The sequence below is a fragment of the Pyxicephalus adspersus genome, chromosome 12, assembly GCF_032062135.1.
Source record: "Pyxicephalus adspersus chromosome 12, UCB_Pads_2.0, whole genome shotgun sequence".
Classification (NCBI taxonomy): domain Eukaryota; kingdom Metazoa; phylum Chordata; class Amphibia; order Anura; family Pyxicephalidae; genus Pyxicephalus; species Pyxicephalus adspersus.
Window position 1 is genome coordinate 3,768,604 of NC_092869.1, and position 25,650 is coordinate 3,794,253.

The 25,650-nt window shown below is 46.5% G+C and overlaps 2 protein-coding genes across 5 annotated transcripts; one reads left to right on the forward strand and one right to left on the reverse strand.

The window, feature by feature from the left end:
• The first annotated feature begins 24 nt into the window (after positions 1–24).
• LYSMD1 (LysM domain containing 1) lies at positions 25–25,644 on the forward strand. 2 transcript variants are annotated; one of them, XR_011923013.1, is made up of 4 exons: positions 25–360; positions 719–1,038; positions 2,331–3,621; positions 24,960–25,644. XR_011923013.1 is itself a non-coding variant. In XM_072428311.1 (3 exons), exons 1-3 carry the CDS (start codon positions 190–192, stop codon positions 2,509–2,511), a joined length of 672 nt encoding a protein of 223 aa, XP_072284412.1. In that variant the 5' UTR covers positions 25–189; the 3' UTR covers positions 2,512–5,917. The 2 variants fall into 2 exon arrangements, 1 of the variants encoding a protein (XP_072284412.1); XM_072428311.1 differs by lacking the exon at positions 24,960–25,644 and having other exon boundaries at positions 2,331–5,917.
• TNFAIP8L2 (TNF alpha induced protein 8 like 2) lies at positions 7,668–23,872 on the reverse strand. 3 transcript variants are annotated; one of them, XM_072428313.1, is made up of 3 exons: positions 23,511–23,872; positions 21,245–21,318; positions 7,668–11,385 (listed from the first exon to the last, which is right to left on the reverse strand). In XM_072428313.1, exon 3 carries the CDS (start codon positions 11,377–11,379, stop codon positions 10,819–10,821), a length of 561 nt encoding a protein of 186 aa, XP_072284414.1. In that variant the 5' UTR covers positions 11,380–11,385; positions 21,245–21,318; positions 23,511–23,872; the 3' UTR covers positions 7,668–10,818. The 3 variants fall into 3 exon arrangements, with proteins under 3 accessions (XP_072284414.1, XP_072284415.1, XP_072284413.1); XM_072428314.1 differs by lacking the exon at positions 21,245–21,318; XM_072428312.1 differs by lacking the exons at positions 21,245–21,318; positions 23,511–23,872 and adding an exon at positions 16,498–17,509.
• Positions 25,645–25,650: the final 6 nt, after the last annotated feature.

Below are 25,650 nucleotides of genomic sequence, written 5' to 3' on the forward strand. Positions count from 1 at the left end.
CTCTGGACAGCTGTTGTCAGTCGTTCCCAAAGGAGCAGCAGGGAGCCAGGCTCAGGGGACAGCAGAAGGCAGGGTCATGTGACTCCATTATGTCTCCCTCCTCCTCCTCCTCCTCCTCCTTGGGAATTGAATTAGGAGAAGCAGCAGATATCATGTGAGAGGGGGGAAGTGTTCCCTATCAGTGCAGCGATGGCTTCCACCCCAGGGACGGGGGACTCCGGGCTGCTCCGCGGTACCAGGACGCGTTCCTATGGCAGCCTGGTCCAGTCACCGTACTCGCCGGCCAGAATCCGGAAGGTGGAGCACCTGGTGGAGTCGGGGGACACCCTGCAAGGCTTGGCACTGAAGTACGGGGTCACGGTGAGTCGCAGAGACATTGGGGGACCCATTGGGGGTGTGTGGCTGGGGGACGGGGTCGCCTTCGTGTCCAGGGGCATGCTGGGTACTTTATTGCACCAACAGGTTCCCCATCTGCCCCCAGATATCCAATCACTGGCTAATGCTTTGCCTGGCCCCCGCCCTGCCCTGGCTCCCTTGTTCCAGGTTCCCCTTCTGCCCCCCCAGCTGTCCAATCACTGGCCAATGCTATGCCCGACCCCCGCCCTGTCTTGGCTCCCCCAATTCCTGAGTCCCCTTCCCCATCCAAATCAACGCATTTCGCATTAGTTGCATGTATCACCTGCAGGTGGCGCTAACCGCATGTCTTCTCTCCCCACAGATGGAGCAAATAAAACGAGCCAATCGCCTTTACACCAACGATTCCATCTTCCTAAAGAAATTCCTCAGCATTCCCGTCCTGACCGAGCAGCCGGAGCTGTCCAAGGGAGACGAAGTGAAGGAACAAGAAGGAGGCGGAGCTGGCGAGGGGTCGGCCACAGGTCACCCAGATCGGGAGGAGAAGAGCCGGACACACCGCAGCACCTCCCAGGCCGAGCGCAAGGACGAGGTGACGGCTAGCGACTTTATGACCAATCTGGACACCAGGATCCGGGTATCCAAGAGGGCCGCCGTGAAGAAGCTACGGGAGGGGGAGAAGGCGTAAGTAAGATTGGGAGGATTGGACCATATACTCCCATCAAAAGCCAATCAGATGACAGCGTGTAGACACTTCTGATTGGTTGGGTTGTGGGACATTCCAGGTTCTTCCATCATGATCTTTTTCACTTCTCTATTCATTCTCATTGAGTTGGGTGAACCACCTTGGGGGGTTATCAGCTCCTAAGGGTTGTGACAGGTCCTCTTTATGTCTTCCATCACTGATAACAGTTTCGTCTGTGACGATAAATTCCTCATTTTTATTCTTGATGAATCAGGAGGAAGGAAATTATGCGTGCAGACAGGTTTCATAAGACAGGTTTTATAGGCTGAGTCGCTAATAGGATGCACACCGCACCGCAGGATCTGTCATGTGAGATTCAGAGTGTGATAAGGGAGGCGGCGGAGAGGCCGCTGGAATTGTCACTTTGCTCTTCTGCTGGGAGCAACAACAACAAGATGCATTACCTTTTATCACCACAAGTCCTGCATCATGCTTGAGCTACATAGGATCCTTGCCTTACCTCCTATTGGTCCAGAGAGTGGGGGCCGAGTTTTTGGCTCAAAAAATATTCAGGTTAGGGTGGAGCTTGTTTTTCCTTCTTTTTCCAACCTTCTTTTTCCAGAAATTCCGACTGCCTGACTGTTATCAGAGCAGCCTGGGACTCTGCAATCTCTTCCAGTACGGAATAAATTGTCTAACTTACCTGGAGAAAATGCTGCTCTGGGCTCATTTTTGGTGGTGAGTAAAAGTTTGAAGGGAAAGTCAGATCAGCTGACCTGTACCTTGTTCTGTAAATATGTCACATGGCAGTGTAGTCATGTGATCTCTATGGAAGAGGAGAATTCTATTCCTGTTTAGTTGACCTGCCCTATGGGAAGGATCGCATGATCTATATCAGTGTGTTTTCTTTGTGAATATATCTTTTCCTAAAATCTTTGGCCTGGTCATGTGATGCCTAGGGTTGTCATCCCTATCATTAGGGGCCCCTAATATACTGTGACTGTATGGTGCCATGGCGGTGCCTTGCACTCACTTTGTGTCCTCAGTTCTCTGAGATGAATGAACCCGAGCTTCATCCAGCCTCGTAGACTGAGGACATCTTGTGGTGGTTTTGAGGTATCGTAGGGGGCAGCCATTGAGTTGCTCAAGGCTTGATTCATGTGAGCCGTTCCCATGTGTGTAGCAACGTAGTCCCCGTTGGATCCCCATAGTCATGTGACAGGGTGACACAATTATTAGACAGGGACAGATATATCAATACCAAGTTAAAGATTTCTTTTTTTTTCCCCAGTGGTGCCGAGGAAGACGCAGCGCCCCGTGTCGTTGGTGGCTACCAAAGTCCTCAACTCAGCCGTTCCCAGGAGGGTTCCCCGCAGACTCAGCAACGCTCAGTCCTAGGACCGGTCCCCTTAACAGTGACCACCCGGGCTACTGCCATCCGGGATCACGAGGACGAGATATTTAAGTTATGACCTTGGGTTTTTATTTTCATTGTTTTTTTTTTATAATGGACAGATATTTTTATAAACGGTGGAGCTGTAGTAGTGATACACTGAACCCTTCCCCTGCCCATCTCTAAGCTCCTCCCCTGATCAACTGTATACTCCTCCCATGCCTATCATTTTACTCCTCCCTACCATTTCTAAATTGCTCTCCCGCTCATTGCTAAACTCTTCTCCTTCCGAACTCTAAGCTCCTCTCCCACCCAACTGTATACTACTCCCTGCCCTTCTCTAAATCTTCCCCTGCTCATCTCTAAGCTCCTCCCCTGCCCATCTCTTAGCTCCTCCCCCACCCATCAATAAACTCCTGCTTTTCCCATCACAATACCCCTCCCCTGCCTATCTCTGTACATCTTCTCTGAGCATTTCTATACCCCTCCCCTGCCTATCTCTGTACATCTTCCCTGACCATTTCTATACCCCTCCCCACCCAACTCTAAGCTCCTTCCCCAACCATTTCTATACTCCTCTCTTGCCTATGTATCCTCCTCCCCACTTGGCTGTAAACTCCTCCCCATCTATCTCTATACTTCTCCTCTGCCTATTTCTAAACCCAAAATCCCATCTCCACACCCCTCCCCTGCCTATCTCTATACTCCTCCCCTGCATATCTACAAACCCCTCCCCCTCCCTGGTTCAAGTGTTCTTGGTCATTATGAATCCTCTCCCTGGCGGTTATTCCAAGACCTCGTGAAATCAGGTTTCTGTTTTATGTGGAGGAAAAACATTTTGCCAGCGCCTGGTGACCCCTGACTGTAAAGTGGACCTGTCATCTGTTATATTTTTTAAGGCTCAGTAATGTGTTTGCATAAAACAGAGGTCCCAGGACTCCCCTGAAAACGCCTTCATTTGCTTTTTTCCTCAGGAGCCATTTTTTCAGGCATCATCCAAAGTCACCATCTACATCCTGGACTGAGATGCCAACTCATTTTTCTGCAAATGTCTGACACATGCTGCCTCTTACCTCATGCTACCAAGTTTCAATTTACAGTTCATGTGGAGGATACTGAGGAAATGCCTCCTGTTGCCTGCAGCAGACTGATGACATCATCTGAGCCTAGGCAGAATCACTGACTGGAGGTAATGGACGCTTGGTAAAGATAACAGGTGGAGCCTTCCTGAGGTATAATGATAGTACTATATATTGGACATGGCAGGGATATATTTTTACAGAGTAGTAATGACAGGTCCTCTTACTTTAATGAGTTATATTTCCATCTGTGTCCCCATTAGGTAGAATTCCCCTCACTTCCTGTCTGTGTAGAAGGGTTGCTTTTAAACCTTTGCCTGCCTTTATGGAATTTCATATAAAGAAGGAGCAGAAGGTGTCTTACAGTTTGCGTGCAGGTGGAGAGAGCAAAGTGACCGAGACATGAGCTCCTCATTGTGCTCCTTCTCCTCTCATTGTCCAATCACAGGCTGGGGGTGGGCCCAGAACTATTTATTTGTAGATGAAATGGGTTGTCTGATGCTGGTGATCAGACTGACATCTAGTGGCAGAAAAGAGTACTGCGGCAGGGGAATCTCAGGGTTGAGTATTACAGAAGGGGTTTTTATCATTTTTATCATGTTAGTTTTGGCTGGAGTTTCGCTTTTATTCCCCAATCAAGAAATGTATTTTGAAACCAGGAACATGTTCACCTTTACCCTATAGGCTTGTGTCGGCTGTATGCTGCATGTCCGGCAGAGCAGCTGGCTAATGGATTCATCAAACCGGTGAAACACCGTCAGTAGCAGTACCGAGTCATCCAGCACTCTGGACAATTTTTACACAAGACATAGAGGGGGATAGCATAGGTCACCTGTGTGCTGTTAGTGTTTGTGCTGCAGTGCATCAAAATGGCCACTAGGTGGTGCTGTGGAAACATATAATACATTCACATGCAAACCTAACAGGAGAAGTCTAAAAACATATAATAAATTATAAAGAGGTGTCATGTGGTGTGGGAGGGATTTTTGAACACACAGCTGACTTCCTGTTTAGCACTTTTACCAGGAAAGACATTTTTAGAGTATATGTAAACCCAAATAATGATCTTATATTTACCTTTAAAAATTCCAATTGAAAGACTTCAAAAAAATATTCCTCCTGATCCTGCCAGTTGCTTATTTTCCATGCTGCATTCTTATCCTTTACGTTGCTCTGTCCATGGACTACAGATCACCCCTCATTGTCTGGAGAGGAGTAGTGTTTTGTAGTCATGTGCTATGATGACAACGCTGCTCGTCTGTACATATGGTACAGTCAGAGTTGTCACCTTAGCACAGGAAGTGCAATAGTGGCAGAATCACTGGAAAAAAAAAAGCCTAAAAAGATAAAATAATCCAGCTGCCATATTTAGAGATGGGTAGGATGCAATATGAGACATTTTGTCCTTGGCTGCATGACATAGAAAGTCATAAAGGAATCTTTTACATACATATCTGTGAATGTGGCAATCATCCATTGGGGACATTCACCACCTGTAACTTTTGCCACCTTTAGCCTAAATGCCTCCTGTGCCCATCCTGTATTTTTTTTGTACATGCCCACTGACAGTGTTGGCGCTATAGAAATCAATACATAATGGATGATTAATCAGCTGCACTGTAGAAATGAACACATTTTGGATGAACATGTATGACCTCCATTGGTTCTGCCCCTAAGGTCGTCCTGCTGAGGGGTTTGACTGCATAGGTCAGCGATATTACATATTAATATCCCATAGGAACCATCACCAATACTGGACAGGAAGTCAGCTGTGACTTTGGCTGTGATTGGCTGATCACAGATAAAGGTTTTTAGCTGATATTTAATGTGCATTTTTGTACACTTTGTTATTGTGTAAATATGTGATCTGTAGAAATGAAATGTTGCAAACAATCAAAGTTCACCTGAGAGCCTGGAAATGTAAATGTGTCCACAGCCAGAGCAATTTTCAGTACACAAGGATCAAATATTTGCAGTCTGTGTCCCCTTTAGGAAGATTTCCCTTTACTTCCTGTGTCAGTGACACAACAGGAAGTCAAAGGATTCCCTTCTTCAACCATCTCCAGGGCATACAGGGGCTCATCACTCACAGACATCAATGAAAGCCTGACCGGTTTAAATGCTTCCACAATTTTTGGCAAGGGATGGGCGGTAAGCAAATGACTGGAAACCGATTTCAGAAGCCAAATGCACTCAATGAATTCCAGATCTGAAGCTCTGATAATGGTTAACCCATCTCCCGCCCTTCTGCTTCAATGATCTGCAGTTGTTTTGAACTTTGACCCGAGTTAAAATAGCAAACAGCTGTGACAGGCTGGACACGTTACAGAATAACTACAGGGAGGGCCCCGGGGCCCCAAACCGAGCCTTGGATCAAAACAGCCTTCAATAAATGTGTTTATCTGACTGGTTGTGGATGTTTTTGTTGCTTTGGATAGAGTGGGGAAAGGTGGGAAGCTCTGGATGATTTTATTGCCGACTGTGTCCCCATTGCAGAGATTCTGCTTACTTCCTGTCTCGGTGACACCTTGTGAGTTGGAGGGTTATAGGTGTCACTGAACAGGAAGTGAGAGGAATCCCCCCAGCAGGTAAAGTAGACAGATATAAAAAATCTTCCCTTCAGCATCCAAATCTCAGTGGTATGTTGGTGATATCCCACAGGTTACATGGGGTAAACCAAGAGAGGGGGGAAGTTAAGAAAGGGGACGGGCTATTAGGCATCTTTTTATATTTTGATTGGACGGGATCAGCTTAAAGAATCCTGAATTTGTATTTTATTTGGCCTAAATATTCCAAGTCTTTCCAATGGAATATTTTTTTTTAAAACGTTGAGGTTATGGAAGGCAAGAACCTCAGGGGAGGGTGTCACCAGAGTGAGGCTACAGGAGGCTGGAAAGGGGGAGGTGCTTGTGTGAGGTTACAGCAGGCTGGGACTGGAAGGGGGAGGTTCTTGTGTGAAGTCACATGAGGCTGGTAATAAGAGATGCAAGGGGGAGGTACTTATCTGAGGTTACAGGAACCTGGGACTGGAAAGGGGAAACTACAAGGGGCAGGGCCTGAAATGGGGAGATACTTTTGTAAGGATACAGGTGCCAGGGATAGGGAGTTGGGGGAGGTGCTTGTATGAGGTTACAGAAGGTTAGGACAGGTAGGTGGAGGTATTGGTGCAGGTTAGAGGATGCAGGAAGTTGGGGGGGGGGTACCTGAATGAGGTTATGGTGTTCTGGAACCTCCGGGGTGGGTCTCACCAGTGTGTCAGTGTTCAACCAACAAAAAAAAAAAGTCCACCAACAATCAGCAGGAGGCGGAGCAGTGACCCCAGACCTGCAAAATTAGAAGCTGTGTAACCCTAAAGGGTCAGTCACTTCAGCTGATATCTTAATATTGGGCAGCTACCAAATTTTAGCCCCACCCACTAATTCCATAGCTCCTCCCATGAGTTCCAAACCTCTTCCAAGCACTGTTGGTCACAGTCCTGATGTGTTCTCAGCTCCGCCCACCATTACATCATTTGTCCTGCTGCTGACACCTCACAGGCTGGGGCCCCCTTTGTAATGTAAAAGTTTGGTACTTTATTCCACCCATGAAATATCAGTGATGGATGGCGCCTTTAATGAAACCAGGACTGGGACAGGTCCTAGATCACTTTGGTGGGGGGGGGGGTATCATTATTAAAACCCTTCCTCACCCTTGCCGTATGTTTCTATGGCTGGCGTCAGTTTGATGTATGAACGCTTTTCCAGGACCGCATTTTACGACCCATCCGTCATCGTCCATCGATTTCCCGTCAGCCCTAATGGAGGACGAATATTAAATATTTATAACAGTTGGGGGGAGGGCAGGCTACCAAAGATGGCTGCCATTGAGGTGTCACCGCTGCGGCTTTATTAAATAGAGATTAGGAGGGTTCCCAGGCGCGGGGCCCCTAATCTATGGCAATAATATACCTTTCAGTCCTCGCTCAGAATATGGATTCATTTCAGATGTTTCCGCAGCCGGCTATTAGTTAAGGATCCCGCCAGCAACGGGTGTTTATCCTTCGCATCGTTGGCCCGCTGGCCGCCATCTTGGTTCAAGTGTCCCGTGAAGCAGCAGGATTGGCATGACAGCCAGGAACGTTGTATTTTCAGTCCGGAATAATAAACAGAAAACCACATCACGTCAAGAGATTTAATTCAGAACAAGACAGTACAAGATATTCCATATCCGCGTTCCAGATGATTGGACGGTACACCCCCCACCCCCATAACATTTGTCATTATTTCTGATGATGTCCTCAGAGGTGAAATAGAAGAACCCAGAAGAGCTCTCTGAAATACAACAGCGGAGCCCATGTGAAAATGTTACTTTCTGGTGTGTGAGTTGTCCATTTCCCAACTGACTTTTTGCAGCAGCTGGAAAATGTAAAGAGGAAATTGTATCAGCTGAGTCAGCTCTTCCTGTAAAGAATAGAAAGCATCACTTTGAATGAAATGGATGAAAATGGATCTTTGGAAGGTTCTAGATGCAGCAGGGAAGGGTTAAAACCTTTGTTAAGCTTTAATTATTGTCAGGAGAAAGAATTTGCCTCATTTCCAGTGCGTTCACTAGGACAAAGTGTGTGGTAATATCACCAACATAAACGCTGACCTCCATAACAACCTAACAAAGGGTATACCCTTGGCCTCCATTAGGGCTGCCACCCTTTCCCCACAAAAATTGTGGAAGTTGCACTTTTTATTTTTTGTCACATAACCATTAGATGTTTGGGTTTTCCTTTTGTTTTCTAAAACCAACAACATTTTCAAAATATTTTTTGAAAAAAAAATAGTTTAAAATCAATTTTATGTTTGTGTAAGCCCACCCCTGATTAGCATTTACCCTGCCCCTTTATGACCATATTTGGAAAAACCAAACCCACACAAATTAGACTGATCCTCATAGGCAGGGCCAGAATTCTGAATTAGGACTCAACAAAGGCCGGAGAACAATTGTAGGTTTTAAAAAAATAATTTTTAAAATTGACGTCGGAAACAGAGTTTGATGCAAACTGAAAATGTCCCGACATTGGGAATATTTTTGTTATCGAAGAGGAAAATTTTTGTAATTTTGGTATTCTCTCTAGAATGTACACCATAGGCGGGACTGGTTCCCAATTATTTCTTTTATCTAAGCAAACAAAAATATGAAAAAATGGGGTTAATGCCCAGCTTAAGGGGGTTCAAGGGGGAAAAAATAAGTGGAACTTAAAGAGAACCAGTCATGAGCCAATATAACAATATGAAAACCCTGGCTTTGATTATTTCAAAGCTTACATTTACTCCAACTGAGCCATCCAGAAGGAGTCCATCAAGGGGGTGACCTAAAGTCTTCCACTTCCAGCTAGTTCAACTGTCCGACCTTACATGCTGTCTCCCACCTCCTGAGTGTGCATAACACACAGTGCCACGTAGTAAGGTGATATGTAAACATCTAAGGGGTATGTGATTTGATACGATGCACACTCTGAGGTTGGGAGACAGCATGGGGGAAGGGTCAGCTGAGTCTCAAGTTAAATAATCTGGCTAAAAACCCAGTTAAAGGTATAGTGACACCAGGTAATATCTGACCCCTGTCCCTGAAGATTGGGTGTCAGGTAAAATACCTGGCTGCCTCTGTTTCCTGAGTAAGCATGTAGCCAGTGAGGCCAGGACACAGTGTTTTTGCTGGCCCTTTTTGGTGCAGGTTTCCCTTAAGACTCTCAGACATGCCCAGCCATTACCGCTGCTCTTTACGGGAAATCTCATCACAAGAAGCCAGCGATTATAAACTCAGACTCCGAATGTAAACAGTGCAGCCAAAATTGGAGCAGAATTGGAAGCGGCAGACATAACGCAGGGGTGACATCAGGAGGATCAAAGATGGACTACACATGGGGGGGGGGTCATTCTGTAACCGTTGAGGCTCGTCGTATTGTTTGATGGCTGTAGTGCAACCATGTCATAAGGAAAAATACCATTACATGTCCCCATTATTTGCACCTGTAATCTTGCCTGTAATAAACCTCCTGTCTGAAGGTGACAACACTTGTAACTATAAAGTAGCAGCGTTGTCACCGGTGCCACCCTTTGCTCAAATCCATTATCTAAAAAATTGCTTTGTATTTGAAGGAAGGATAAAAAAATAGATATCTCCTTACTTGGATTGCTGGCAGGATCTAGTAATTGCACAAAACACCAAAACATAGACAAATCAATCAATAAAGCAAATGCCCTTTTTTCTCATTTCCCTTTCTCCTGCCATCCAATGAGAGCTATGGTGGAATAAGGGGCCCATAAGGTCAGTTTTCCTTTTTATACCACAAAAGTCTCCAGTCTTTGCAGACAGAGGCAGCAAAACACTACATTGGAAGGTCAAAGAAAGCTTCCCATGACCCTTTGGGACCTGCATGTATCTAAGGCCATCCCATGAGGGACAATCTGGAGGAATGTATAGAGGAATTGGTGCCCTCTGCATTGAATCAAGCAGCTACAAATTTATTTTTTTAGCAAAGACTTGGCAACCATGGTGCCAACAGGTGTAAGGACAGTAACGGGCATTTGGGGTCTCCAGAATTTACCTACAGGAAGCTCTTCATTAGGAAAATATGGAAGCCACCATAGATAACCTCTACAGGTGCTTGGTTGAGCATCCTGAGGCACTGACCTGGAACCAATATACAGGTAAAGCCTTACAAAATTTCCCCAAATTTTCCTAATTTTACAAAAATTTTGTAAATTATCCCACCAAATCATTTTGTACACTGATGGATGGGAGATGATGTGGTATACCAGTTTGACCCCGAGGTTTTTTGTTCCCAAGGTGCCACAGTGGCACCCAAGCCCTTTTATATCTGTACCAATGTCTTCAAACCATCTCTATTTCAACCACCCTTGCCCCATTCGCACAACAAAACTTGTAAACAAAGTCTCGAGTTGGGTGGCATCACCAAAAAAAAAAATTGCAGTCACATAGGGAGCAGATTGGTGGTCATAGAAAAATTAGCTACAACAAGAATCATAAAATCCACAAGTTCTCAAAATTTATGACCATGGAAGATCTCTTCGTGTGGAAGATTCCACAATGTCTTTGCTGGCTCAAGGTAGGAAAAGTCCCTTGGCTCCTCGTTTTTGGTCTTTGAAGAAGGCCTCTTGTGCAAAAGGAACACACAAATGTCAGGTGACACTGGTGGTCTCAGAAGAACCTCCTTGCCCCGCCCCCCGAAAAAATGGGCACCTTGAGTTCAGCATTAAATAGCGGTTGAAGGATCTGGACATTCCAGGCAAGAGTGGTGACCACATTGTCCATCATCACAATTTGCCCTCATCGATGAGTTTGTTCATTCCATGGCAAATTTTCTGCAAGTGGGGCCTCATTGACCCCTGGGGGTCGTAGAGCTGGCTCAGCATATCTTTGTTCGCAAAGTGGTTGAAGACGTGTTGGATGCGGCCATGGGATTTGGGGGTCAAGTGTTTGTCCACCAGGCGGAGGAGCAAGTTTTTACATTCCGTGAGGATGTCCGGTAATACCTCCTTCTCGTACGTAAAGTCTACTTCATAGAAACTAATGGCGGTCATGGCCCCGTTGTGCAGTTTGTTCTTAAAGTCCTCGGCCAGCATCAGTTCATCGGCACTGAATCGATTGTGACGATAGAGGACGCCGATCTTCACGGCAATCTTGATCAGGTTTTTGATGACCTTCTGGGACTCGGCGTTGTTTTTGGTGTACTCCTTCGATACGCGGTACAGCTCGTCCAGGACCTCGCTGCTGGTCTCGTCGATGAACATGTTGACCATGGACTTGCTGGCCATGCGACTCAGGATCTTCTTCTGAGCCTGGAGGGCCAGATCTTTGGAACTGAACGTCTCCATGGCCTCCTGAGGGAAAGACAGAGATACAGATATGAAACAACTTTTGTAGTCCAGGAGCTTGCCTACTCTATGGGCCAATATGGCCGAACCCTTCACCACCATCTTTATCACCAACATTAACAGTGGGCCCTGAGTTGATATTAAGTGGTGGCCCCAATTGTACCGTCATTTAGATTCTTATACCCCTCCTATTCTGTGCATTAGGGCCCTGGAGAAGTTGAGGGTTCTGGACAATTGGCCAGTTTGTCCCACCCTGAACCAGACCTTGTAGCAGGACTAGAAATCTCAAATATCAGCACAATTTGATCAGGATGACCCTAAAAATTACCCAATTTATTGTAGACCTAAAGGGCATAAAAGTCTAAAGTCTAAAAGCTTGTAGAGATTAGGATTAAATCTTGACCTTAAAATTTGGAATCTCTGTTTCCAATTTGGGTAAAATTCTGGATCTGTTTCAATTTTGGTAAAATTTTGATTTCTGTTCCAAATTTGGGTAAAATTTTGGATCTGTTTCAATTTTGGTAAAATTTTGGATTTCTGTTCCAAATTTGGGTAAAATTTTGGATCTGTTTCAATTTTGGATTTCTGTTCCAAATTTGGGTAAAATTTTGGATTTTTTTAAAAACTCAAACCTTAAAACATTCCTGCTTAATCAACCCAGAGACAGATAAATTCTGTTTGGTTGTAATTTGTAGTTTTGGTACTGAAGTTTCCTCAGGCTTATCAGTCTTGCGTTATCTTTTTTGGCCCGGGACTGGGACATTTGCAAGATCATAGACCCTCCCGGAGGGCCAGGGATGAAATAGGGGAGCGAAGATAGGTAGACGGTTTTGGATTAAATACTCTGAGACGGTCAAACCGGTTTTTCGAAATCTGATATAAAGATACCCACAACGGATTTGGCACACCTGACAACACAATGGTAGGTTCTCCTCGTTGCGTGTCGGACATAATAGAAGTTTGTTTGAACAGCCGTTGGAACAGGAAGCTTTTCCGGCATCCTGCGTGTTAGCTACGATGCGTGCCGCCTGGGCAACACCGGCTGCGGCATTTCGCCGGTTTAATGCGGGCCGACCTCAACAATTTTTTAATATCTATATTTAACCCTTTCCTAATCCAAGGTAAAAAATTGTATTAAAACTGTAATTTTACAAGAGGAAAAATTTGTGGTTTTTTAAATTGGATTGGAATCCATCGAATATTGATTGGGGGGCCAATATGTTTATTGATCAGACTGTGATTGAGGGCCGCCTGGTGCTGATTGGTTCTGGTCTGCTTTGCTCATTGGAGCCACCTAGTTGCCTGTATGGTCTTCAATAGACCCCCATAGACTTCTATAGGGCTCAACTACTTATAGACGTCTATGGGGCTGCAATGTTGAGTTGATTGCAGCAATTTTGCTCTTGGAAAGTAGGAATCTGCGAGGGGGGGCAGAGGGTAAGTACAATCGTTACGCAAGTATTACCAAAAAAGCAGAAGCGGGCGATCTCCTTACCCCTGCCCCCCTATGACCGCAGGCTCGCTTCCCTGCGGGATCTCAGAGGTTAACAACCCACACTAATTCCTAAGAAAACGTTGCGTAAAGCTGCCACTTCCTTAACGAAAACAAAAAAGACGGCAACAGATCGCAAACTAAATTAAAAACCACAATCAGTGCTCACAGAATCGTCGTTCCATCCAGATACGATTTCTAAATGCTAGTGTTGGTATTGCTGTGTCCCCATGGAGGAGATTCCTCTTACTTCCTGTCCTGGTGACAACCTGTATATCTGAAAGATGTTCTATCTTACCTCCCCCCCCCCCAGGCTAAGGAAAATGAAAATCTATCAGTGGTAACCGTTGCTTTGCTTTCCAAGAATCACCTGGAGATGGCAGTGTAGTCACATGACTACATGGATTAAATTAGTCACATGACTACACAGATATTAGTCACATGTAATGTTTGTTTTCAAAACAGTGCCACACCCACTTCCCCACGTCCAATCCCTGACAGCGAAAAGGGCGGCAGTATCACCTGTCCATGTGCATTATGTTGTTATAAGCCGGGTGGGGCCGCTAACTGTCAATAGAGCCGCCTAGGCTGTCACAGGTCCCAGGTCACATGACCAGTAGAAGATCAAAGAGTAAAATCATGAAAGAACAAGAATGTTTTGGGGGGGGGGGGGGTACAAATTGGCTCCTTTAAGACATCCACACACGGTACAATCTAATTGGACAGATCTATTGCAATCTGATTGGACAGATCTATTGATAACGGGACCAGAATGAAAAGGTTTATAAGACCAGTCTAGGAAATCTGACACGGGTCAATATTTCCATTCATAATGAGTATTCAAACAAATCAATTCAGCCAATCAATGATAAATCAATTCTCTGAATCTGATTGGCCAAACACGGTCGATATTGAAAGAGCCAGTCAGATGATTTTTCTTCCTTTTGGTGCTGCTGATCCCCTGCAGCCTTTTCCCACTCAATGACAACAGTGACAAGCTACGACAGTGTGACAACGCAGGATCCCATTTGGGACACAAGGACAAAGCGTTGTCACCCTAGAACAGGAGGCAGGACAAGTAAACCTTTGAGGCTAGTGATTGGCTGACATGCGGGCTGATTTGTTCTGACTCCACCTCCTGTATTGGCAGGACGTCTCTCTCTGCCAGGTTTGGCACGCAGCAGCAAACCGGTCGTGCGACCGGTTTCAAAAACATTTAACCTCAAGGCATTGGCTGCCGACTGCAAGCAGAATGTGAATCAGAAGCCGCCCTCAGCTAACATGAGTGTTGTACAGATAGGCCGAACTGCACTGTGTGCTCAGCAACACGTATGGCATGCTAAAGTGACTCTGAGGGGCCACTTCAGCATGCCGTACAGGGCGATGGTAAGTGAATTCGCTGATTCATCCTACAATACTACTACGACCGGACTATTCTCAGGTTGTCACCTCATACGCTCTGTACACACATGGGGAAGGCGTTGGCCCGGCAGTGCGGAGTGATTGTGCACTGATTGCATTGTAGCTGAACTCTGTGTAAACATCAAGATAGGAGCAGCCGGTGACAAATAAACGGAAACCCCGGCTCAGATCACCTACTGTCATTCCATAGGTTTCAGGTGAACCCCGAGTGTCAGGCTGTTTAAGGGGCCTCCAGGTGTCATTATTCCAGGGCCCCATGTCTTTCAAGGCAATAGAGGGGACTTGGTGGGGATCAGTGACCCCGGCCATTGAATTTTGGGACTTTTTGTGGTCGTGTGTCAGTGTGCAGGAAGGAGAAGTGGAACGCATCACACACGGAGTATTACATCATCGCCGCCATGCCACTTCCTGTCTGACCCTTGTGACACCCCGCATCCTCCATGGTGAGCGCCCGACTACCATACGGCACTGGTGACCCCAGGACACAGTGGGCCCCTCTGCAGATCTGAATTGCCCTCCTGCTGAAGTGACTTGGGTCCCTTTGAGGGCCCCTGTTGCCTGAGGAAAGCTTGGGGGCCATAGTGCACATTTTGCACCTCCAATGATCCCCACCATTCATAATCCCACGTAAGCCCCTCCCATCTATAAGTTACCTGGGCAGCCACGCCCACTGTAAGGCTGATTTCTGATGACGCCCATATAAGGTAATGACCTAAATGAAGGATTTACAAATCTATTAATAGAATCTCCAATCCATGGAAAGAATGAACAAGCTCATTTCCAAATCTCTGGTGATCCTGCCATGAAAGTCCTTGTTTAGGCACTTCCTGTTATATGGTGACAACACCCCGTCTGTGCCTTCCAATTGTGTTCCAGCGTTGTCACACAGGCTACAAGCGTATTACAGTCACACAAGCACAGGCCACCATTGTGAGACCCTACATGGGAAATGCCGTGCAGCCATTGGTGGAGTGCAGGAAGTGACTGCAAAGTGGCTGCAGGAGATCGGCAGGAGACAAAGAATTCATAAAAGGGAAATGTTGCATTCATTCTGCATAGCAACAATTAATAAAGGAACAGCAGAGCCGCAGAGTCTCCGAGCCGCAGATGGAGGAGCGCAGAGCTGCAGCTCAACGCCGGCCTGCAAATCTGGTTGACAAACAAACACAAGACTTGTGGAAAAGCGGGAAGGAAGTGCTGAAGGGAAGGAGGATGTGGGCTCGGTGTGAAGCGACAGCAGAGAATGTGCAGGGGGTCGATGGAAGAGACGCCATGAAGAGGTGACCCCAATCCAATCAACAGGACAGGAAATGGGGCCAAATCCCTTATGGGGATTTCTAAGGGCCCGATCACCTTGCTTATCCCTGATTGGCTCGCACTGCCCATGGTGGGGTTGGGGCCACATGCTTAGTGCAGGGCTGCCCTGTTTTTGTTGCAGCAGATTTGCATACAATTCACCTGAGACTCTCAAATTTAGAATGGGGCAAGAATTGTTTAAAGGACGGGTCCGCCCCCAAATTCATGAAAGGGTCAGCATTAGGTGAAAGAGTTGGTCACATCCCATCAATACAAGAGCAAGCCGCATGCAAATGCCCCAGCATGGAGCCATTTCAATATCAATGGCCCCCAATTGGGCCCTTGACACCTAACACAGCAAAAACAATTAAAATTCAAAAACACCCCCTCTTTTACATTTCCCCACTTCCTCTGTAGTTCCTGCACATGTGTTGGAGTTGCACATGCATTGCCACAGATTCACAAATGGTTAACCCGTTTGACCGCGGCAAATTCCGATGCCCAACGATGGACCACGGGTACAGCTAATTGTCATTAGGCACCATGCAAATTCAAACGATCGTGGATATCACAAGACGTGCGTATGCTTAGCATCACCATCAACCATCTCCAATATCTGCTAATGCTTGTCATGTCAGTTTTACAAAAAGTTCAAAAGTTTCAAAAATTAAATAAAAAATTTACCGGCCCACAAGTGAAAACTTTTTGCAAAAACTTTCTACAAGGAACGCTGTGCTGCTCGTACGACTATGAAGAAGAAGCTGCTGCTTGCTAAAACTTGCCCCTGAGACAAAGAGAGAGGTGTGAGCTGAGCGCAGCCTGAAACATCTGGGTACCCCCCTTACCCCAGGCCCATTTTACCTACATCGACCCCCTCCTCACCCCTAACCCCACCGGTGCTGACTTACTTGTGGCTGACTCCGGCCCCAGGACACCTTCTGGTTGATGGACTCCCGCCTGTGACAGAAGCACAAACTTCTCTGATAAGTTTTCAGGCACTTCCTTGAGGAACTTGAGACCCGGCCCGCCCCCAGGCCCGGAGAGAGGGGGGGGGGGAGAGGGCTGCACAGTCTTACGTAGAACCTGAGCTCATTTGTCGCCAAAGAAGATCTACCTGGGCGGCCGAGGGATGCTACGGGCCGGGGTGTCTTCACTAAGCAGAAACCTGAGACCACGGCTTGTTAGGTTGTCAGATGGGTTCTCAAAAAGATCGGGCAAACCCCCAACCCCCGTCCTTAGGATCCAAGGAAAAATTTACCCCCGAGAGCAGACAGATAAGGTTCCTAGATTCCCTTAAGGTCTATGGGGCTATAAGCTGGGGGTGAATTTTTTAGTTTTATCTTTTTGAAAATGAAGGTATTGAGTTACAGGTGGGCATGACACAAAGTGGGCAATCGGCCCCAGCGTTCCAAACTCAATATGGCCAACACGGGGGCCGTGGAGAAAATCAAAGCTTTGGGCAATTGCCCATTTTGCTACTTTTAAAACCGGCCCTTCCTATACCAATCATACATAGCCGATCTATGCTTGGCTCAGCAGAGTCATCGGTGAGGGAAGCCCACGTGGAAGATTTGCCGAGCTCTGCACTGCACTGAAATCAATAAAATTACAAAAATACAAACTTTGCTCCCCCCCCAGAATCTGATCAAAGGGGTAAAACCCTGATGGACAAGCTCTGCCCTGACTTAGATTTAAATATTCCACAGATTTTGGCTTTGCATGGGGCAGAAACCCCTTCCTATGCCAAGGACAAATGCCCTCGGGGGCTATAGACTTCGGGTCTAACAGACATTTGTGGGCCATTGACAATCTTCTCATTCTGAAGCATTGTATTAAACATTTAAAAGAAACTCCCCCCTTTACTATGTTTTGTGATAATGGGGGGAATGATAAATGGGAAATAATGGCCTGAATCAACTTTATTAACACCAACAAATTAACATATCTCACAATGTATCTATTTCTATCTAAAATCTGATTGGATGGCAAAATTGCGGCGGACATGGTTTTGTCACGTGTTTGCCCGTGTGGTTCAGCTCACGTGTGGTTGGTTCCTCTGCCCCGGCCTTGTGAAATATCCTGAAACACGATACAGACACAGGAAATGTCGCCATCGGCTTTGCGGTTCTCTTTTATTGTAGACTCAGCAACCAATCAGGCGACAAGGCCGTGAGAGTGAACGCGAGAGATACACTGGTGAATGTGGTCTAATAGTGTGTAGAGAGGACCTATCAGCTACTGCTGACTTCACTGGGTGCATGCTTGGTGACAGGTCCCCTTTACGTCCCCTCTCCGGCGCATTATTTTGCAGTTGGCTGGTTCTGAAAATGACTTTCCAGCCATCCAATTAGATGGAAATTTGGCAAGCCGCGGTAATCAGATTCCCAGAACCAATTACCGAATATCAAAAATAGAAAAATCAATTACCCAACAAGGTAAAGGGGGCAATTGTTAAACCTCGGAGTGGCGCAGTGTTACCCCAGTCAGGTAGGTTCAGCCCCTCACTGGGTTACAGCGCTGAGCAAGTTTGACTTTGGTGTCACAGCGTTACCACCCATAACTGGCAGAACATTCACCCATCCTTATACACTTTCACTGGTTAATGGACAGGAATGGAACTCCCCAAACATGAAGGTAACAGGAACACCCCAGCACTGGAGAATTATCCCCAAACAGACAAATGAAATTCTGATGTAGCCAGGAAGACCCAATGATGAGCAGACTCCACAAAAAAATGGAGAAGGGGCCCCCAAGTACACAGAGACACCCCTATAAAGCTTAAAAAGAAACCTGCCCCCCCCAAAAAAAAAATGGACATGAAAACTCCATTGTGTGGACAGGACTGGGAATCACCAAGGTGAGGAATGGAGAAAATCATCCAAGATGGGCAGGAACACCCCTTGTGGTCCGGAACAAAACCCCCAGGGCACTAAAGTGTACAGAAACACCTCAAGCCTGGCACAGACACCCCCATGTAGACAGAAATGGAACCCCCAAATTCCAAAGAAGAGAGGAAGACCCCATGATGGACAGGAAGACCCCATTGTGAACAGGAATGGGACTCTTGAAACCGAAGAATGGAGATGATCCAAGATGGGCAGGAACACCCCATGTGGTCCGGAACAAACCCCCCAGACACTGAAGTATACAGAAACACCTCAAGCCTGGCAGAGACACCCCCATGTAGACAGAAATGGAACCCCCAAATTCTAAAGAAGATAGGAAGACCTCATTGTGGACAGGAATGGGACTCCCAAAACTGAAGAATGGAGAAGATCACCAGAAGAAGGGCAGGAACACCTAGAATGTGGACAGAAACAAATCTCTACTCCAAGGTCAAAAGGAACACCCTAATTATACAGGAACACCCCAATTTACACAGGACCCCCCTGATGTGGACAGAAACCTTCTCAGAATGGGTAGGAGCACCCAATGTGGACAGAAACTGAGCAGCTATCTACTCCGAAGAGTGCGGGATACTCCTCAATCTGCACAGGAATGGAGCTTCGTATGGCACAGGAACATCTGGGTGCAGGGAGGATCCCCTCTTGTGAGCCGGAGCAGAACTCCCCAAACTCCAATGTATATGGGAACACCAAACAATAGAGGAGAACACATCCAAAACATCTCAACAGGGACCGGAAAGGAGCTGCCTACTGCAGAGGGGAGGAACACCCCAAGATGGAGGCTGGGTCACCCCATTGGCGCAGGAGTAGAGCTCCACAAACTCCAATTTGGTCAGGAACACCTCAATGTGGACAGCAACAGAGCTCCTCTATGGGGGAAAAGAACACCCTAAAATGGGTGGAGGCTCCTCAGTGTGGACAGGAATGGAGGTTCTTACTGCGGCGGAAAGGAACACCCTAAGATGGGAGTCACCTCATGTGAGCAAGAACAGAACTCCCCAAACTCCAAAGTGAACAGCAACTTCTGAAGATGGGTGAGGACACCTAAGGTATGGACATTGAAACCTCCAAGGTGGGCAGGAACACCTCAATGTGGGCAACTACAGAGCTCCCTACTGCAGAGGAGAGGAACACCCTAAGGTAATGGGGGCTCTGAATATTTGAGGAGGAGCAGAACTCCAAAAAGGAGCACCTCAATATGGATAGAAGGGGAATTCCGCAAACTCCAAAGAGAACAGGGACACCTAAAGATAGGTAGGAACACCTCAACGTGGACAGCAACAGAACTCCTCTACTCTATGGTGAAAAGGAACACCCTAAGATTATAATTATTAATAATAATAAACAGGACTTATATAGCGCCAACATATTATGCAGCGCTGTACATTAAATGCAATGTGGGGGAAGACGAATGGAGCTCCTTACTGGAGAGGAGAGGAACACCCTAGGATGGGGAGTTAGCCCTTCTAAGCAGAAACAGAAGTCCACAAATTCCAAAGTGAACAGCAACACCTTAAGATGGGCAAAAACACCTCAAACTTGGACAGGAATGGATATCTCCAAACCGCCTCCTGCCGTGTGTACAGTCGGTCGTCGTCCATCGTCCGACGACCGTCCTGGCGGATCCATGGACGATGGACGACGACCGATCGTAATGAAAGGGAAGGGGAGAGCGCGCAGCAGGGTGCCGCTCCGTCGCTCTCCCCCTCCCCTCTCCATAGAGCATGAACGGTGCTGTATGTACAGCATCGTTCATGCATCGTGCAGTCTTTTCTCGTTGGAAAGGATCGTGAAAGATCCTTTCCAACGAGAAAAATTGCAGGTGTGTACGCAGCTTTACTCTATGGTGGAAGATAAATACCCTAAAATGGTGGAAACACCCCAACATAGACAGGAATAGAGCTCCCTACTGCAAAGGTGAGGAACACCCCAATATGGGGAAAGGGGACTCCCCAAATTCCAAAGTGAACAGGAACAACTCAACATGGACAGAAACTGAGTTCCCCAAACCCCACAGGGGACTGACCCCCTCTCATGGTGGGGGCTACACTACTTTATTATTCTATGTTAAAAATAAACACCCTAAAATGGGCGAAATAAAGCTCCCTACTGCAGAGGAGACGATGATCCCTTGTGAGCAGGATGGTTAGGGATGGTTAGAGCCCCCCAATATGGACAGGTATGGAAACCCCCAAGCTGGTCAGGAACAGAACTCTCCTACTCTGGTAAAAAAGAACACTGTAAGATTTACGGAAGGGGGCTCAGATGACCCCATTGAGGTCAAAAATAGGAATTTAACTTTTTGGTTATCTAACTTTTGATTTTGATTCCATGTAACCTAGATCGTCCATACTGAGGGTAGATATGGGCCATCAGGGACCCCTATAAACGCCAGGTGCCGACCCAACAGCATCGACACAGGAAATGATGGGACATCTCACCCAGACAAGGTGACACCCAAACCCTCCATTTCTTATATGACTGTCACTAGGACAGGAAATAAGAAAATCCCCCCGATGGGGGAAATAAAAACCCGGTGATTTTATGAATGTTAATTCTTTCTCATTGCCTCGATGAAATGTAATATGTGGCGCACAGAACACCGCAGGCCCATTATTGGGTTTTACCTGATCGCCCGGCACACAGCAGCTGCAGAACGTTGGAGGTGATTCTGCCCTGAGGAGTCACCGGCACTTCCTCCAGACTCAGCGCTGGTGAGGTGTAAATAAGTCATGAGGGGTCAGCTTACCTGATATCAATACCCGCGTCTCACTGCTCATACCCAATGCCCGTCTGTCCTCTCCTCACCCACGTCATCCTGAGCTGCTGGAGAAAGTCAGACGGGTTCCCACCATCCCTGTGCTGGGTTCCTGGGTCTGTATACCCGCTGTGCCCATCCCTACATTCATAACATAGAGGTTGGCCTGTCTTCACCCACCTGGCCGCCATCTAATACCTAGCCCATCCTATCTTCCATTGAGAAGAGCATGCTAGGAGTTGTAGTCCTGCTGCGGCTTGATAAGCTGTGTGAACTGGATAAACAGCCCAGGCACTGTGTAAATTTGCAAGCTGCAACCCCAGACTGACCTCACAGTGGGAGCTCAGAGGAGATAACACAATGTACACAACTCACATCTATCCCACACTGCATGAGCAGGGGCCACTCCTACCCCTTCCCAGGGACACTCAGGGCTTTATTTACAAATGTTTTCACAGTACTTTCATTCAAGATTAGAGTGTCAGCTCCTCTGTACAGAGATGTGGCTGGTTCTGTGTTCCCTGTACAGCACTGCGGTATATGTCAGAGCTATATCAGGTGTAACCCCTCCCTCTCTGCACTGCTTACTGAAACCTCAATATGACCGCAGGCAAAATGAGTGTTTAACCCTTTAGGACCCAAGACTGTGCAATCCCTGTGCTCCCCTCCCATCTTATTTTCATTGCTGGGCTTTTGTTTGGATATTATAAAGAATTCTTTCTAGTGCCATGTTGCTTCCATGACCACGTTACCTTCCTAGTCCCTGACCCAAATCAAGATTTCTTGCTTCGGTTGGACATCACTGGCTGCATGCTACAGGGGCCCCTGGTCAGTTAAGCAGAGGGGGGTCCAAGCCAGTTCTGCGCAGGGCCCACTATTGGCTACCTCTGAACAAGTGGGCTTCTGTGCTGGGGGGTCTCTAATTAAAAATGACTTTTGCTGGAACTTTTAGACCTAGGGAAGGGGGCCCTGGAAGATTGGTTAGTATGGGGCCCAGAGATTTCAAATAATGGCCCGTGGTTGCTCCAATCACTCCAATGGCCCCAAAACACAGCACACACCTTCCAAATTTAAGTGGGATCCTCCAATTGGATCGGTTTGATCACATGACACAACTCCTGCACTTTCCAGACTCACAAATCGTCCGCTTGCGATTGGTCGGCTGTTGAACTCACTCAGTTTAGCAACTGACTGGTTCTCTTTAAACAGAGCAGCTCGTTATATAATGAATGCCGTGGCACCCTGCGCTGTGATATGAGGAGCCCAAAGGGAGGAAATCTTTGCGGTTACACACTTTGCTTTTAATTTCCTGCAGAAGCAGCACGACAATATAGAAGGGTGTCCCCCATTGTCAGAGACGGGAATAGGGAGGAGGGGAGTGCCGGGCCCTGGACCCTAAAACTGCATCCAGGAGTCCTAGACCCTTAACCAGCAGTGCAATGACAGGTCCTCTTTAAAGTTTTTTCTTGGGGTGACAACACCCAATGTTCTCTATCTGTAGAAGAGAAGCGTTGTCACCCTAGGATAAGAAGTGCATTAGAACTACAGAACATCCCCAGTAGGTCTCATCACCTGGTCTTCTGTAGTCTAATATTATTATTAATTAACAGGATTTATATAGCGCCAACATATTACGTAGCGCTGTACATTAAATAAGGGTTGCAAATGACAAATGAATACAGACAGTGACACAGGAGGAGGGGAGGACCCTGCCCTGAAGAGCTTACAATCTAGGACAGAACTGGGTAACTCTGGGTTTCTGGCAGGATCAACGCGCCTTTCTTTGCACTACTCAAACCGATATGACAAAACAGTTTCTATAATATACATAACAACACAAAAGGGAACAAATAAGTTCATTGTTTAATGGCTCCTTCTTTGTGTATTGTCTCTGCCACCTGCGACCATCGGAAGAACCGCGGTCCCCCCATATGGGATAGATATGGGATAGATATGGGATATATATGGGGTAGATATGGGATAGATATTGGATATATATTGGATAGATATGGGATAGATATGGGATAGATATGGGGTAGATATGGGGTAGATATGGGGTAGATATGGGGTAGATATGGGATAGATATTGGATAGATATGGGAGAGATATGAAATTGATATTGGATAGATATAGGAGAGATATGGGATAGCTATGGGAGATATAAAGGATATATATGGGGATAGATAGATAGATAGATAGATAGATAGATAGATAGATAGATAGATGATAGGTCAATGAGTATCCAGCAGGCCATTACCTTTGTAGTGCTGAGTCAGGGATGAGGATATCGGGAATGGTCCAGGATGTTGGGTTGGAGAGGTGACCAGGAAGCCCAGTTTGGTCTACACCATTATCTTGTTATTCCAGGCAGTTGCCGGTCTCATTAGTGGATCTCTGAAGGCCCCATTCCTTCGTTCTTTCCCTCTGCTCTCCTCTTATTTTCTCCAGTCCTCTGCCCAGTTTTACAGTCCTGGGAACTCTGGGCCTTCCGAACTGGAGCAAGCTGGGAACTTCCCCACCCCATTCACAGGAAGCCTCTCCGCTGACCCTGGGATCCTAAAACTTTCACAACAGCTCAGCAAACTTATCTGTAACTCACTCAGCAGCCATGGCTTTGTCTGGATATTCCGCAGCCAGGCTGCCCTCAGCAATATCTGTAAAATATTTTACCTAAAAGGTCGGTCAGTGATGGGAAATCTCTCTAATTAGGATGTAAACAGAACACAAACGTTTCTGATGATGTGGTTTCGTTTTTGTTGGTGGCTGTCCAAGGACATTTCTTGTATGGGTGTCACTGGCACAGGAACCGAGGGGAGATCTACCCTATGGGGTCACAGACGAATATACAAACCTGACATTATTAGATGAGGGAGAAGAGGGGGATTGGATGAGGTTGAGGAGAAGAGAGGGATAGAGCGGCTTGGGTCCAAAAGAGAGACAGTTGTTGAGGACAGAGGAATGGGGAATGTGGGTCAAGAAGATGGACAGTGGTGGTGGAGAGTGGAAATGGAGGATTTGGGTCCAAATAAGGGATCATTTTGAGTCAGGAATGAAGGGATTTGGTTCAGGAAGATGGACAGTTATTGAGGGGACAGAAATGGGGATATCGGGGTCCAAAGGACAGTTGAAGAGGAGAGAATGAATGTACAGATTTGTAGAGAGAGATGGAAGGAGAGATTTGGGTCCAGAAGATGGACAGTTATGGAAAGAGAGATGAAGGTATGTGGACCCAGACGAGGAACAGTTGTAAAAGATGAGGGTGGCTGAGTGTTTTCAGGTACAGAAGGAGGACAATTTTGGAAGAGAAAAGAACGGAGGGATTTGGGTCCTCAAGAGGAACAGTTGTGGGTCGGAGGGGTTGGAGGATTTGGGTCAAGAATGTGGACAATTTTGGAGGAGAGAGGAATGAAAATATCTGGGTGAAGAAGATGGAAGGTTGTGAAGCAGAGAGGGATCAGAGGATTTGGTTTCAAACAAGGGTCAGTTAAAGGGATCTAGGAATGTCAGCCCAGAAGAGGAATAAATTTGGGGAAGAGATGGACATGAACCCAGAAGATGGATTACTGTTTCAGGAAAGAGGGACAAAGGAATTAGAAACTAGAAGAGGTACAGGTGTGGTACAGGTGTGGAAGAGAGAGGGTCAGAGGTATTTGGACCCAGGAGAGAAATAGTTGTGGAAAATGATGGTGGCTATGTTCTTTTTCAGGTCCAGAAGGAAGACAATTTTGGAAGAGAAAGGATTAGGGTCCTCAAGAGGAACATCTGTGGATAACAGATGGGATGGAGGATTTGGGTCAGGAAGGGGGATCATTTTGGAGATCGGAATAAAAATAACTGGGTCAAGAAGATGGACAGTAATAAAGCAGAGAGGGGTGGGGTGTTGGGGTTCAAAACAGACTCAAGGAGGAAAGAGGAACAAAGGAATTTGAAACTCGAAGAGTGACAAGTGTAGAAGAGAGAGGGATAGAGGTATGTGGATTCAGGAGAGGGACAATAGTGGAACATGAGGGTGACAACGTTTCAGAAGAGGGACAGTTGTGTAAGATGTAAGGGTGGGAGGATAAAGATCAAGAGGATGGACATTTGTGGACAGGAGAGGGATCTGGCAATTGGGTCCAGATAAGGGACAGTAATGGAGAGAGGAATAAAGAGAGAGAAGTCTGGAAGAAGAATAGCTACAGAAGAGAAGGACAAAGACAATTGGGTGGAGAAGGGAGAAAGGTATGGACGAAAGAGAGATCATAGAATTTGAATCCTGTAGAGGAACAGTCATGGAATATGAGAAGAAAATTTTAACTTTGGGTACAGAAGAGAGACAGTTTTGGAAGAGAGAGAAATGGAAAGATTTGGGTACAGAAGTGGGACAGTTTTGGAAGAGAGGGATATGGAAAGATTTG

Excerpts from the sequence above, each read along its gene's own strand:
- LYSMD1 (XM_072428311.1), top strand. The coding sequence starts at position 190 with ATGGCTTCCACCCCAGGGACGGGGGACTCCGGGCTGCTCCGCGGTACC. Across the intron at positions 361-718 it reads CACTGAAGTACGGGGTCACG|ATGGAGCAAATAAAACGAGC; the intron begins GTGAGTCGCAGA and ends CTCTCCCCACAG. Across the intron at positions 1,039-2,330 it reads CTACGGGAGGGGGAGAAGGC|TGGTGCCGAGGAAGACGCAG; the intron begins GTAAGTAAGATT and ends TTTTTTCCCCAG.
- TNFAIP8L2 (XM_072428314.1), bottom strand. The coding sequence starts at position 11,379 with ATGGAGACGTTCAGTTCCAAAGATCTGGCCCTCCAGGCTCAGAAGAAG.